At 48.8% G+C, this 12,508-nt stretch overlaps 1 protein-coding gene across 1 annotated transcript in view; it reads right to left on the bottom strand.

The window, feature by feature from the left end:
- Positions 1 to 6: 6 nt before the first annotated feature.
- The window catches only part of Nlgn4x (neuroligin 4 X-linked), a 187,762-nt gene continuing 175,260 nt past the window's right edge, over positions 7 to 12,508 (bottom strand). The window contains exons 7-9 of the mRNA XM_048797403.1: positions 8,642 to 8,827; positions 6,397 to 7,069; positions 7 to 1,142 (exon numbers count right to left, since the gene is read on the bottom strand). Coding sequence (XP_048653360.1) covers positions 263 to 1,142; positions 6,397 to 7,069; positions 8,642 to 8,827 — 1,739 coding nt within the window. The 3' untranslated portion in view covers positions 7 to 262. The remainder of the gene's footprint in view (positions 1,143 to 6,396; positions 7,070 to 8,641; positions 8,828 to 12,508) is intronic.

Below are 12,508 nucleotides of genomic sequence, written 5' to 3'. Positions count from 1 at the left end.
GGGGGGGATGCAGAGGGGCGGGGAGGGGACAGGTAGATTCCAGGAGCCAGCGTCTGCAGGGTCACCTCGAAGACCCTTGATTTTATTTTATTTTTTTCTGTTTTTTTTCCTTTTCGATCCTCAGTCCTGTGGGATGCCAACCTGTCCTGGGTAGGAGATGGGGGCGCTGGGTTCTGTTTCTCCCCGGGGAGGGGGGGGACCCTCTCTGGCTGGAGGGGACAGGGGACCGGACCTAGGGCGGGCGGGGGAGGGGACCGCGCAGCTATACGCGGGTGGTGGAGTGTCCGTGGGGCAGGTTGGTACTGTTCTGCCCCCCGCTGAAGGTGTTGAAGGTGTGCAGCGGCTGCATGCCCGTCAGCGTGTTGGGGATCATGGTGATGGTGTTGGGCGTCATGAGTGGGATGTCGTCCGGGGACCGGCGCAGGGTGAGCGTGTAGTCGGGCGGGCAGGTGAGCCGCAGCGTGTCGTGCGCCTGCAGGGACTCGCACTCGTGGTCGTGGTCGAGCTGCTTCATCTGCAGCGACAGGATCTCCTCGTTCTGGATGTGCGCGATGTCGTTGGTGGTGTTGCGCTGTGGGCTGGGCCGCCGGTGCGTCTCGTGCCGCCTCTTGTCCTTCTTGTAGTAGAGGGCGGCGAAGGCCAGGATGTTGAGGAAGAGCAGCGAGGCCCCCACGGCGATGGTGACGCTCAGCTCGGTGGAGTAGTCGCGCTTGGTCTCGATGAGGACCGTGGTGTCCTCGGGCCCCGTCTTGTGCGAGTCCTTGCTGTGCTTGGGGCTGTTGGCCGGCGTGATGGCCGGGCGCTTGGTGGTGGGCCAGATCTTGGCCGGGGACCTGCGGGTGCCGTAGGGGAACGAGGTCATGTCCGGGGGAGGGACTTTGGTGGTGGTGGACACGTACTGGAAGATCTCGTTCAAGTTGTGCAAGTGGGGGACCAGCTCCAGCCAGAAGGCCACCTTGGTGGCCCGGTAATGATCCCTCACCCGGGGCTTGAGGCCGATGTGCAGGTACAGCTGGTCCTTGGGGTTGTACTTGGACCAGGCCACCTCCTCGAAGCGGTTGGGCTTCGTGTGGATGAACTTGGTGTCCTGGGGCACGGGCTGGTTCGGATCCCTGGGGAGAGAGGAGCAGGGGTTAGCGAAAGGAGGTCACCCTCAAGTGCATGGAAATCTCTGCACGACCCCCCACGTGGGGATCCGTGACAGGGTCACGATTATTGCCGAGCTCAACCCAGGCACCGTTCTGCTTCGATCCAGGTGCGTCTACCATTTTGAAACCAAAGGTAAGTCCCTCTTGGTCTGAAGGATAATTGTCCCCCACAATTTCCCTGCTTTTGCAATGCATGCAATTTCTTTCAGTGAAGGAAGTGGACAATTCCATGCCTCGAGGCGAATTTGGTATTTCAAATCTATTTGAATGGTCCATCTCAAACCAGGGGTCATTTGTCCCATAGGGACAATGGACAGCGTTTGGAAATTTTTTTTTTTTTTTTTTTTTTTTTTTTTTGGAGTGTGTTCCTCCATGGGGTATAGGTCAGGAATGGCGCTAAACATCTCCAGGGAACAGAAGAGATTCCCACCTTAAAAAATAATTAAATAAATGCATAAAAACTATCCCCCAATGTGGACAGGAGGGACGGAGAGGATTCTGGATTTCCGAGGCTACTCTGGCTGACCCAGTGAGCACTCTCTATCTCAATCAAGAAGGGACATTGAAGTCCTTGGACAGATGCTGGGATTTTAGCACGGAACATCAAATAAAAACGTGCATTGCTATTGCATAAACGGCTCAGACACAGACAGGCACCATATTGCTGTTTCTGTTTGAAAGGGGACCATGATAGTATGGGACACCCGTTGAGGACGGAGTCAGGAAATGACCAGGAAACAGTTTTCGTGTTTTCTAGAGCCCTGCACACCGTGAGCAAGTTTTTGACCCCACCTGGCCCTCCCTCAGTCTCTCACACTGTGGGCACAATGATCACCCTTGGAGGTGACAGATGAAGGTGAAGAATAGCAATGAGACTCTTGTCACAATGGAGAATTCAAGAAATATTATTGATCATCTTCCAATACGATTATTGGAATACCTGAGCGATGGCCAGGGAAGGAAGGCTCTCAGGCCACCTTATTGTAGACCAGACTCTATCCTGTGTTTACTGTACACAGTGTACACAAGAATATTGCATACTGTATGCTCTGTACCACAGTGTATGCCACCTGTATACTCTAAGTGGCATACAATATACCTTTATATAGTGTAGCACAATGTTCAGGTTTGGATATGAGGTGTCCCCCAATGCTCATGTGTCAGACAACGAAAAAAATGTTCATAGGTGAAATATTTGCACTATGATAACCTTGATCTAAATAGTGGATTAATTCACTGATGTGGATTAAGTGGGTGGTGACTGTAGGCAGGTGGGGTGTGGCTGGAGGAGGGGGTCCCTGGGCTGTGCCTTTGGGGTCTCTGTCCTGTCCCTGGTGAGCAGACCTCTCTCTGCTCCCTGGTGCCCTGTCCTGAGCTGCTCTCCTCCTCCAGGCCCTGCCGCCATCTTGTTCTGCTCCCCTTGGGCCAGAGCCATGGAACCAGTTGTGTATGGACTGAGACATCTGATACCATGAACTCCAAGAAAACTTTAAATTGTTCTTATTGTGTATTTTGGTCACAGCAACAGAAAAGTCAAATAAAACACACTATATCCTGTTTACTAAACGCCAACTGTATACAGTGCATATGTGTGTCTATGCATATTTGTATGCATATATGCAAATATATATATCTCTATCTCCATATATCATGAATTTTCTTACCTACTTAGCAACATTTACATGTTTGAAAAATCAGCCAGTTCAGATCCATTATATTTTTCTTTCTGCATGTTTTTGGGAAGATGTCTGCTTCTATGTGACACCTCATGTGTCTTTTATGTATCTTGCAAAATGAATTTCAAGTCTTTTTCTATTAAATTGGGATCTGCCAGGAAAAGGCTGGGCCTCTCTTTTTTATTGTTGCCCCAAGACATGAAAAGGGGTAAAGATGCCTCCTCTTCCCCCCTCGGTGTGAGTTTGCCGCCCGGCGTCTATTAGATAGAGAGCTTTTATGAAGCGCCGAGCCACCAGGACAAACAGTGCTCTGTCTGTGGGGCTCGCGGGCTCTGCGGCGAGGAGCTCAGTGCATGTTTCAAAGGTAAAGAAAAACACATTTATTTTGTTCTCAAAGAATAGGCCAGAGGATTTGCAAAACCCAGATAAGCCGGCTTCAGCCCGATACCATCTAGCTATTAAAGGTCTCGGAGAGGCACAGGCAGGGTCTGTGAAACCGCCATCAACTCTCAGAGCTGAGCAAACCCGGGGCCATCTCCCCACTCAGACGCTCCAGAGACGGCATTAGGCCAGTGGAGAACCAGAGGCTCATATTTCCCAATTTCTCCTTCTGCATCCAAAATGCTTTAATTTCCAAGAGGAAAAAAATCAAAAGATCAGACCCATGGAGCCCAGATACAATCTCGACAGCAAACACCCAGAGCATTTCCGCGGTCAGAGAGGGACGCTGTGGTCTGGGGTCCATACATCAGCCTGGCCTCCTCTCAGCTCAGCTGGGCAGGAGGCTGGCCCTTTAAATAAGATCCATGCAGCAGCTGTCCTCCACCAGGTGGCTCAGTAACTCCTCCCGGACACCAGGGGGCGATGTCGGCTCAGCCTGAAATACCTCCTGGACCCCAAAATAATCCCCACAGACAGATGGCAGCTGACCCCCTCCAAAGAGATGCATGGGTTTGTGGCTTTGGGTGGCCATTCTAGAAAGATCTTCCCATTTTCGAATGGCAAAAGCACTTAAAGTCTTTCATGAGGGAGGGGGGTGTGTAGTTTGTTGGGGTCCACACCTCATCCCCTACCCCTTTATTTTGTTCTGAGGATGGACCCCAGGGGCTTTGGGCATGCCAGGCAGGTGGTCTACCACAGGTCTGAGGACCTACTATGTGATTCGGTATAAAAAAAGAGCAAACCGGGTGCAGGGGTGCACGCCTGTCGTCCCCATGACTTGGAAGGCTGGGGCAGGAGGATTGCAAGTTGGAGGCCAGCCTCAGCAAATTAGCGAAGCCCTGTCTCTAATTTTAAAAATTAATTAATTAAAAGGGAAAAAATGTAGGATTGGCTATGGCCATTTTGGTCCCAACCACTGTTTTTAGATTTATAGCTTCACCAGGACCTCATTTCTCACTTCTGCTAGAAGCACCAACTGTGTCATATATTTTATTATTATTATTATTTTTTTGGAGTGGGGGACTGGGGATTGCACTCAGGGGCACTCGACCCCTGAGCCCCGTCCCCAGTCCTATTTTGCATTTTATTGAGAGACAGGGTCTCCCTGAGTTGCTCAGGGCCTCGCTTTGGCTGAGGCTGGCTTTGAACTCTCGATCCTCCTGCCTCAGCCTCCCAAGCAGCTGGGATCACAGGTGTGTGCCCAACAGTTTAAGAAGCCTTCCCTCCTCTTTGCACACAAGAAATGAAGTGTCCTTCCAACTTCTCTTGCATGCATCTTTCCTTTCTTCCTCTTTATTATAATTTCTTTTTTTTTAATAGTGAAAGCACCAACCTCATCCTCAGACACATCAGCAGCAGAGACAGCTAATGAGAATTTAATGGCTTTATTTGGGTTTCATTCTTCTTTACTGGGTCAATTAAACATATGATAAATGACTCTGACTTTGCCTTTAGGGAAAGCACACAAAGGTGATTTTTGAAACGTGTAAGAGACAAGAAGTAGGCTCTTTTAATGAGGATTAAGATAGAACTTTTTGGTACAAAGTAAATAATGTATGAAACTGCGCAGGGTGGCATAGGCCTGTAATCCAAGAGGCTGGGGAGGCCGAGTCCGGAGGATAGCAAGTTGGAGGCCAGCCTCAACAACTTAGGGAGGCCTTAAGCAACTTAGTGAGACCCTGTCTCTAAATAAAACACAAAATAGAGCCAGGAGGTGGCTCAGGGTAAAGTGCTCTGAGTTTGCGTTCAATCCGTGGTATCCAAAAAAATAAAATAAAAAAGATGTACTACCTATACCAAAGTATATCTACATCTCTACCTATTTTTGTAGGCAGTTCAGTATATATTTATAAATAAAAATTTGAATATATATTCTATGCATAAAAATATAAAATTGCATCTATAGTGTTAAAAAGATAAATACTCAATATAATAAAGTACAAGTGCATGTCTATTTATTATCTATTATCGTCTGTCTATATATTTATGACATAGAAAAATCTTGGTGGCCATCTGTGATTTCTATATCCACGGATTCAAGCAATCACGAGTAAAAATAATTTGGAAGAAAAGCTGTGTTTGGGGGCTGGGATCGTGGCTCAGAGGCAGAGCGCTCGCCTCGCATGTGAGAGGCCCTGGGTTCCATCCTCAGCACCACATAAAAATAAGTAAATAAAATAAAGATACTGTGTCCAACTACAACCAAAAAATAAATATTTAAAAAGAGAACCTGGGTGTTTGCAGAATTTTCCGTCGTTATATCTGTCATCCAGAAAATATTTAAAGGGCATCAGACAATGTGGACAGGTTGCATGTCGATATTGTGTCATTTTATAAAAGGGACTTGGGGGGCGGGTCTTCAGAATCTGCTCATTGTGGGGGGGCTTCCTGCAATGAACTTTCTATAAGAGAGATGAATATATAAATTTGTGTATATGTGTGTTTGTGAGTTTGTGTGTATGCACACACACATCTACATATGTTTATATAGGCATATATAGGCACCCACATGTATACACAACAGACATCTAAATTACATACAGTCACATATGTCTACTCAATACATAAAGATACAGAAAACCTATGTTGATACACCTTTATAATTATCACGAGATTTACTTCATTCCTGGGTTTAAAGTATCTCACTCCACCTTGAAAACAATATTCTAAAATATCAGTAAGGTCAGTTGCCAACGTGACCGACACGTTTCAAAGAATCCTTTTATTTAACAAAAGAGATCAGGTCAGGGCTAGGTTTGAAATTCTGCCGTCAGCTCAGAAATCAATAATCAAAAATCTGCCAATCCTGCACCAGCAAGCACAAATTGGAGGACTTTTCAATAAGCACCAAGCACTCTCAGGTAGAATATATAGAGAATTATGTAAATATACCGATATGAGAAAAAAATGTAAAATATAAATAAATAGATACATAGATATAGTGCCAGAGATTGGTTGAATCCAGGGGTGCTTAACCACCGAGTCACACCCCCAGCCCTTTTAAATTTTCACTTTGGGATAGAGTCTGGTAAGTGGCTCAGGGCCTCGCTAAGTGGTTGAGGCCGTGGCCTCCCATTTGCAATCCTCCTCCCTCAGCCTCCGGTGCTGCTAGGATGACAGGCGTGCACTACCACGCTGGGATCATATTGCACAAGTCAAGGAAATGATTTGGGGGTGCAGGTGTGAGAAGGAGTCGAGCCGAGGAGGAGGAGGAGGAGGAGGANCCGTACTGGGCGTGCAGGTCGGCGGTGGCCACGGCGGGGGCCACCCACTGGTGATCGGTGAAGAGGGCCACCAGGGTCTTCCTGCGCGTCTCGGGGTTCTCCTTGTCGGCCCAGTCGGTGTACATGAACTTGATGGTCTCGCGCAGCGTGTCCTTGCCCTCGGGGTAGCCGTACAGGTTGTCGACGAAGTTGGACACGGAGAAGTCGAAGTCGTTGGGGGTCACCCCGTCCTCGTTGTCCACGATGCCGTCCACGAACTTGAGGCCCTCGCCCTGGTTGACGCCCAGCATGATGTCGTAGTTGAGGAACTCGCCCTGCTCCATGAGGATCTGGGGGTCGTCCGGGATCACGTCGCCGTCGATGACGGGGCCGAAGGCGATGTGGTAGGTGGCCGGCGTGATGGCCTGCTGGATGAGCTCCTTGTGGTTCTTGTTGCGCAGGCACTCCACCAGGTCCGTCGTGTCCAGCATGTTGCAGCCCACCTTGTCAGCCAGGAGGCGCGTGTACTTGGCCGGCTGGTAGTTGACGGCCCAGCTGGACAGGGCCGTGCCGCTCTGGATGATGGCCTTTTGAAACAGACCTGCGGGGGCGAGCACAGAGACGCGAGCCAGTGAGAGAGCGCGCGCGGGAGGGAGGTCCCCTTTCTCGGGGCGGCGGAGGAGGACGCTGCTACTGTCCCTGAGGGCGCGCGAACGTTTGCAGGCGGCACCACGCAGCGGAGCCCGTGCGCACCGGAGTGAGGACGCACGATGCATCCGCAGAGCTCTGCTGCCGTGGCTTTTCTGCAGGGGTATATCTCCAGATTAAATATATATATAGAAGGGAGAAAAAAATGCAGTTTATCTCTGCACAGTTTCATGGATTCTATTTTATTTTTATGCATTTATTTATTTTTTTGCAGATTTGGCTTCATGTACGTGCGTAAAGACGCTCCCTGGTATCCTCCTTCCCCCCAAACGCATGCTGTGCCCATGCATGAGGTCCAAAGAGCTTGCATCTCTCACAAGCAGGACTTCAGGACTGCACTGGAGAAAAAATTAAAATAATAAAAATAAAAATAAAATGATAATAATGATAATAATGAAGACACTGGAATCTGATTCAGAGCGAGAATTCAGGGAAGCATCTGTGTTCCTGTCTTTGGTTGAAAGATATTAGGCTTTTATATTTCTCATGGAATAAATAAATGAGCTACGCTTGCAGAAATCTTCAATGGGTCTCCAACTATCTTTTTTTTTTTTTAATTGATCCACTCGTTTCCATGCAAAACTGAGTTTTGTGAGGTTTGTTTTGTCCCATCAGAAATAAAAAAATGCCTGACTCCGAGGCAAATTTGGAAAGGCCTGGGCAGTTGCAGGAGCAGAATTCTAGGTGCGCTCAGCTCTCCGTGCAGCGGGAGGGACGGAGCTGTGACCAGGTGCGGAGGTGCATGCCCTGTCGGTTTTGAAGGACAAGGAAGCCATCAAAGAGTGCGGGAATATGATGGCTGTCAGGAGGATGAGGTTGGAAAGGTTGGACGACGGCCCGGAGACTACATGGGATTGGGGCGTGAAGCTGCCTAATGTGTCACTCAAAGGCACCTGGGGACCCCTTTCTGTCAGAAATGCAGACTGCGGCGGACTGCACTAACTCCAGTGTTTGCCTCTCAAGAGCGACGTGTTCAAGAGCCCTGGAGGAAAATCATGTGTCATTATTTGACCTATTCGAGGCATTTATAAGTTAAAACGAGAAGTTAAAAATGCTACCAGAGCCGGACCTGGTGGTGCACACTTGGGATCCCGGCAGCCCCAGAGGCTGAGGCAGGAGGATCGTGAGTTCAAAGCCAGCCTCAGCCAAAGCGAGGCCCTCAGCAACTCAGGGAGACCCTGTCTCTAAATAAAATGCAAAATAGGGCTGGGGACGGGGCTCAGGGGTCGAGGGTCCCCGAGTTCAATCCCTGGTATGCAACTTCCCCCAAAAAAGGTAATCTATGAATTTGTATTTGTCACTATTTAAGGATAATAAATGCCATTTTACATAAGGGACTGAGGATAGGACAGTTTTGACATATGCAAATAGGGCTCCCCTAGATAGTGACAGAGGACTGTCATTGGACCAAGTGCTCCTGCAGATCCCCCCGCTCTCCCCGCCCCAGGGGTCACCTTCATATTACCTTCCGAGTAGTGAGACAAGGTCAGGAGGCTCACGCAGGAAGCTCCGGCCCCTGAGCCGAAGATGGTCACTCTCTTGGGATCCCCTCCGAAGGCTCCCACGTTCTCCTCGATCCACCGCAGGGCCTGGATCTGGTCCAGTAGCCCGTAGTTGCCCTTGGCTGCCTGGTCCCCCGTGCTCAGGAAGCCTGCAGGGAGGAGACCCACCTGTCAATCACAGCAAGCACCTGCGCCCTGTGCGTATTGAACATTTTTTTTTTTTATTATTTTTACGTATTGTTGATTGCATTTCTTCTGTGAAGGGTCTGCTCAGATCCTTAGTTCAGTTATTGACGGGGTTATTTACTTTTTTTTTTTTTTTTGGTGTTACCTCTGGGAGTTAGAGACATGCAGATTCAAAATACAGGGAGATTTTGTCTCACCCAAGTCAGAATGGCAATTGGGACAATGAATACAAGTAACAATAAATATTGGCGAGGACGTGGGGACAAGGCACACTCGTACGTTGCTGGTGGGACTGCAAAATTGGTGTGATCACTCTGGAAAACAGGTTGGAGATTCCTTGGAAAACTGGAAATGGAACCACCATGTGACCCAGCTATCCCACCCCCCAGTTTATACCCAAAGGACTGAAAATCAGCACACTACAGTGACACAGCCACATCTATGTTTATAGCAGCTCAATTCATAATAGCTAAGCTGTGGAACCCACCTAGGTGTCCCTCGATAGATGAATGGATACAGAAAACGTGGTACATGTACAGGATGGAATAGTACTCAGCCATGAAGAAGAATGGCATTATGGATTTGCAGGAGACTACCATACTAAGTGAAATAAGCCAATCCCCAAGAACCCAGGCCAAATGCTTTCTCTGATATGTGTTTACTAATTCACAATAAGGTAGGGGGTTATGGAAGAACAGAGGTGCTTTGGATTAGGCAGAGGGGCGTGAAGGGAGGGGAGGGGTACTGGGTAGGGAGGACAGTAGAATGGATGGGACATTGTGACCCTGGGTGCATATATGACCACAGGAGCAGGGTGATTCTACACGATGTGCATCCAGAAGGAGGAGAAGTGACACTCCATCTACGTAGGACGTGTCCAAGTGCAGTCCACTGTCACGGAGAGCTAATCAGAACAAATCGTTTCAGATAAATGCAAAAAAATCTGGTGCTTTAATCACACTCCAAAGCCTCAACTCCTATTCACATCTCCCCAACTGTCCCCCCGATATCAGGAAAGGTCGCTCTTAACATTTAAAACAAGGAGGATTCTCTCAGGGGACAGTTTAGATTTTGCTAAAGACCGTCACATGGCCAACTCCCCCTTGGGAGATGCAAACCAGGCAAATTTGGCCTCTGTCACAGCAGGACCATCAGCGACCCTGTCTCCTTCCCCATTTTCTTGAACACTGCAAAACAATTCGACCTGGAAAAAAAAAAAAAGTGTCTCTCCCGTGATGTATTCAGGTCACTTCACGGCAAGATGGAGAGTCACCTTGGCAGAAGCAAAAATCACGCATCTTTTTTTTTTCCCCCTAAAGCATCCTGCGTGTTTAATTAGGTGCACGGACGGTCACTCAGAGGCGTGCACTGCCTGAGATTTTTCCAAATGGAACAAACCAAGGACCAGGAAGCCGCTGGACGAAGAGGGTCTAAAACTGCAAATCACCCTCTGTCCAGCAGGAGGCGCACACGGACGCCCCACCTCGTCTTCCTGCAGGGATTTTTTTTCTTTGCACCCGAGGGAACCCCACTCTCCTGGTCAGAGGGGGTTAGGAACTCCCCCGGAGCAAGACAGCTGCCAAGGTCGGCATGGAAACAAGGTCACACAGAAGCAGATGTGTCTGGCGCATTCTGGGGCAGATGAGCTGGGGTTCCAGGGGATGCTGGGACCTGGAGCCATTATTCATTAGTGTTTAATGAGCAATTATTTAAATAGTTTAAATGAGCAATTATTCATTAGGGTTTAATGAGCAATTATTTAAATAGTTTAAATGAGCAATTACTCATTAGTGTTTCCGGGCAGGGAGGTGTCCTGCAATGTCACAGCGTCATCACGGACATGTTTTGCACAATGCTTAAAAAAAAAAAAAAGAATTGTGCAGGGGTGTATTGAAGGGATAGAAAGGGGAAGGGGACACTCTCGAGGGACAGAGGGGTCCTCTCAGAGAGGACAGGGACAGCGTGCCCCTCCTGCCCTCCAGTTCTATTGGGGTCCCAGGGAAGTTCCCAGAGCTCCGCCCAGGTCCCCTCCTGACTTTGATGGACAGCAGGGTGACATCTGGTTCTCCAGTCCCCACGGCCATGGCCACTCTGGGTCCCCCTGGCCCCTGCTGCCTGGTTCTCAGTGGAACCTGTTCTTGCAGATTTTAGGGTTGGAGGAAGGATCCTCGTCCCCCTGGGTCCTGGGACCTGGTCTGCGTCAGGGTCCCAGAAGTCTCCCCTTCAGGGTCACCTGGCTCCTCTCAGGGACATGCCTTCCCGCCTGCATGTCCCCTGCAGGTCACAGGGGGTGTGTGAGGAAGGTGCCCGGAGGCCAGGCAGGGCTGCAGGTCCAGAGCGTCTTGGAAAGGAAGCTGTAGGGTCAGCACCGGGGGCCGCTGATAGACAGGAAGGGACTTTGCTGAGATGCCCATGTCCTTATCTGCAGACTCAGGACTCAGACACGGGGATCCCTGCAGACCTTAGGGCCCCCTTTGGCTGAGGCTGGCTATAAACTCGTGATCCTCCTGCCTCAGCCTCAACAGCGTCTGGGATGACAGTTGTACACCCCTGTTCCCAGCCCCATCAGAGATATTTTGATGCTTATGGATGGAAACCAGCCAGAAGGGTGGGATTGCAAGCCCTCTCTTCTTCCCAAGTCGGTTTTCCAACACACACACACACACACACACACACACACACATGCTATGAACACAGACTCCTTCCCAGGGCTCCAGGGCACAGGGCCAGGCTGTGTCATCTCCGGCTCCACCTCCAGACATGCAAAACCTCACGCGATAAATCATTTTTTGGCTCTTGACCTTATCCGCCTGCCCTATTGCTCTCTGGGCCATTCTAGATGGTGCCTCTGTGGATAGGGCCCTTGCAGAGCACAGCGCCCCCTGCAGGCCAGCCCCAGAGAGGCTTCTGTTCGGTTGCTTTTTGATTTCCCTGCACACAGTAGGCCCGCACGCTCCAAAGCTTTGCAAAACGGGCAAAGTTTGGAAACTCAGAAGTCAGGACTAGGTGGAAGGGGAGTTTCGGGTTATGCAAACGGAGAGGTTTGGGGTGATGGAGTCTCTCCCCATAGACTGAAGGATGCATCTCAGGCTACTGGTTGCAAAACGATTTTGCAGAAATGTGATTTGTATTTTTTATGCAGTCAGGGTCTCAGTGTTCAGTTGAAAACCGACCGTGAAGATCAAGACCAAAAATAAAAGGACTTTTTTTTTTTAAACTGCTGCATAACTTAGGGGGATTTTTTACTGGAGAATTTTTTGAAGGGTCCCCTGCCCTCATTAAATGTATTCTTAATTAGAATCTTGCAAGTCATTTGAACCGAGTTCATATTTTTTTCACCATCCAATTAGGTGTGTCCCAGAAGACATAACTGGTGCATGGTTTTTATCTCCTCCTTTTACTTATTTGCACCCCAGTAATTGCAGTGATCGGGGAGGCTGAGGCAGGAGGATCATGAGTTCAAACCCAGCCTGGACCAGTTAGCAAGACAAAGCTACTCGGTGAGAACGTGTCTCAAAATAAAATATAAAAAGAGCAGGGGCTGCAGCTGGATTCAATCTCCAGTACTGCAAAAAAAAAAAAAAAAAAAAAAAAAAAAAAAAAAAAAAAAAAAAAAAAAAAAAAAAAAAAAAAAAAAAAAAAAA

Source organism: Marmota marmota, unplaced genomic scaffold (assembly GCF_001458135.2).
Source record: "Marmota marmota marmota unplaced genomic scaffold, marMar, whole genome shotgun sequence".
Classification (NCBI taxonomy): domain Eukaryota; kingdom Metazoa; phylum Chordata; class Mammalia; order Rodentia; family Sciuridae; genus Marmota; species Marmota marmota.
Note: the sequence above shows the minus strand (reverse complement) of the source record. Positions and strands in the feature narration are given on the sequence as shown.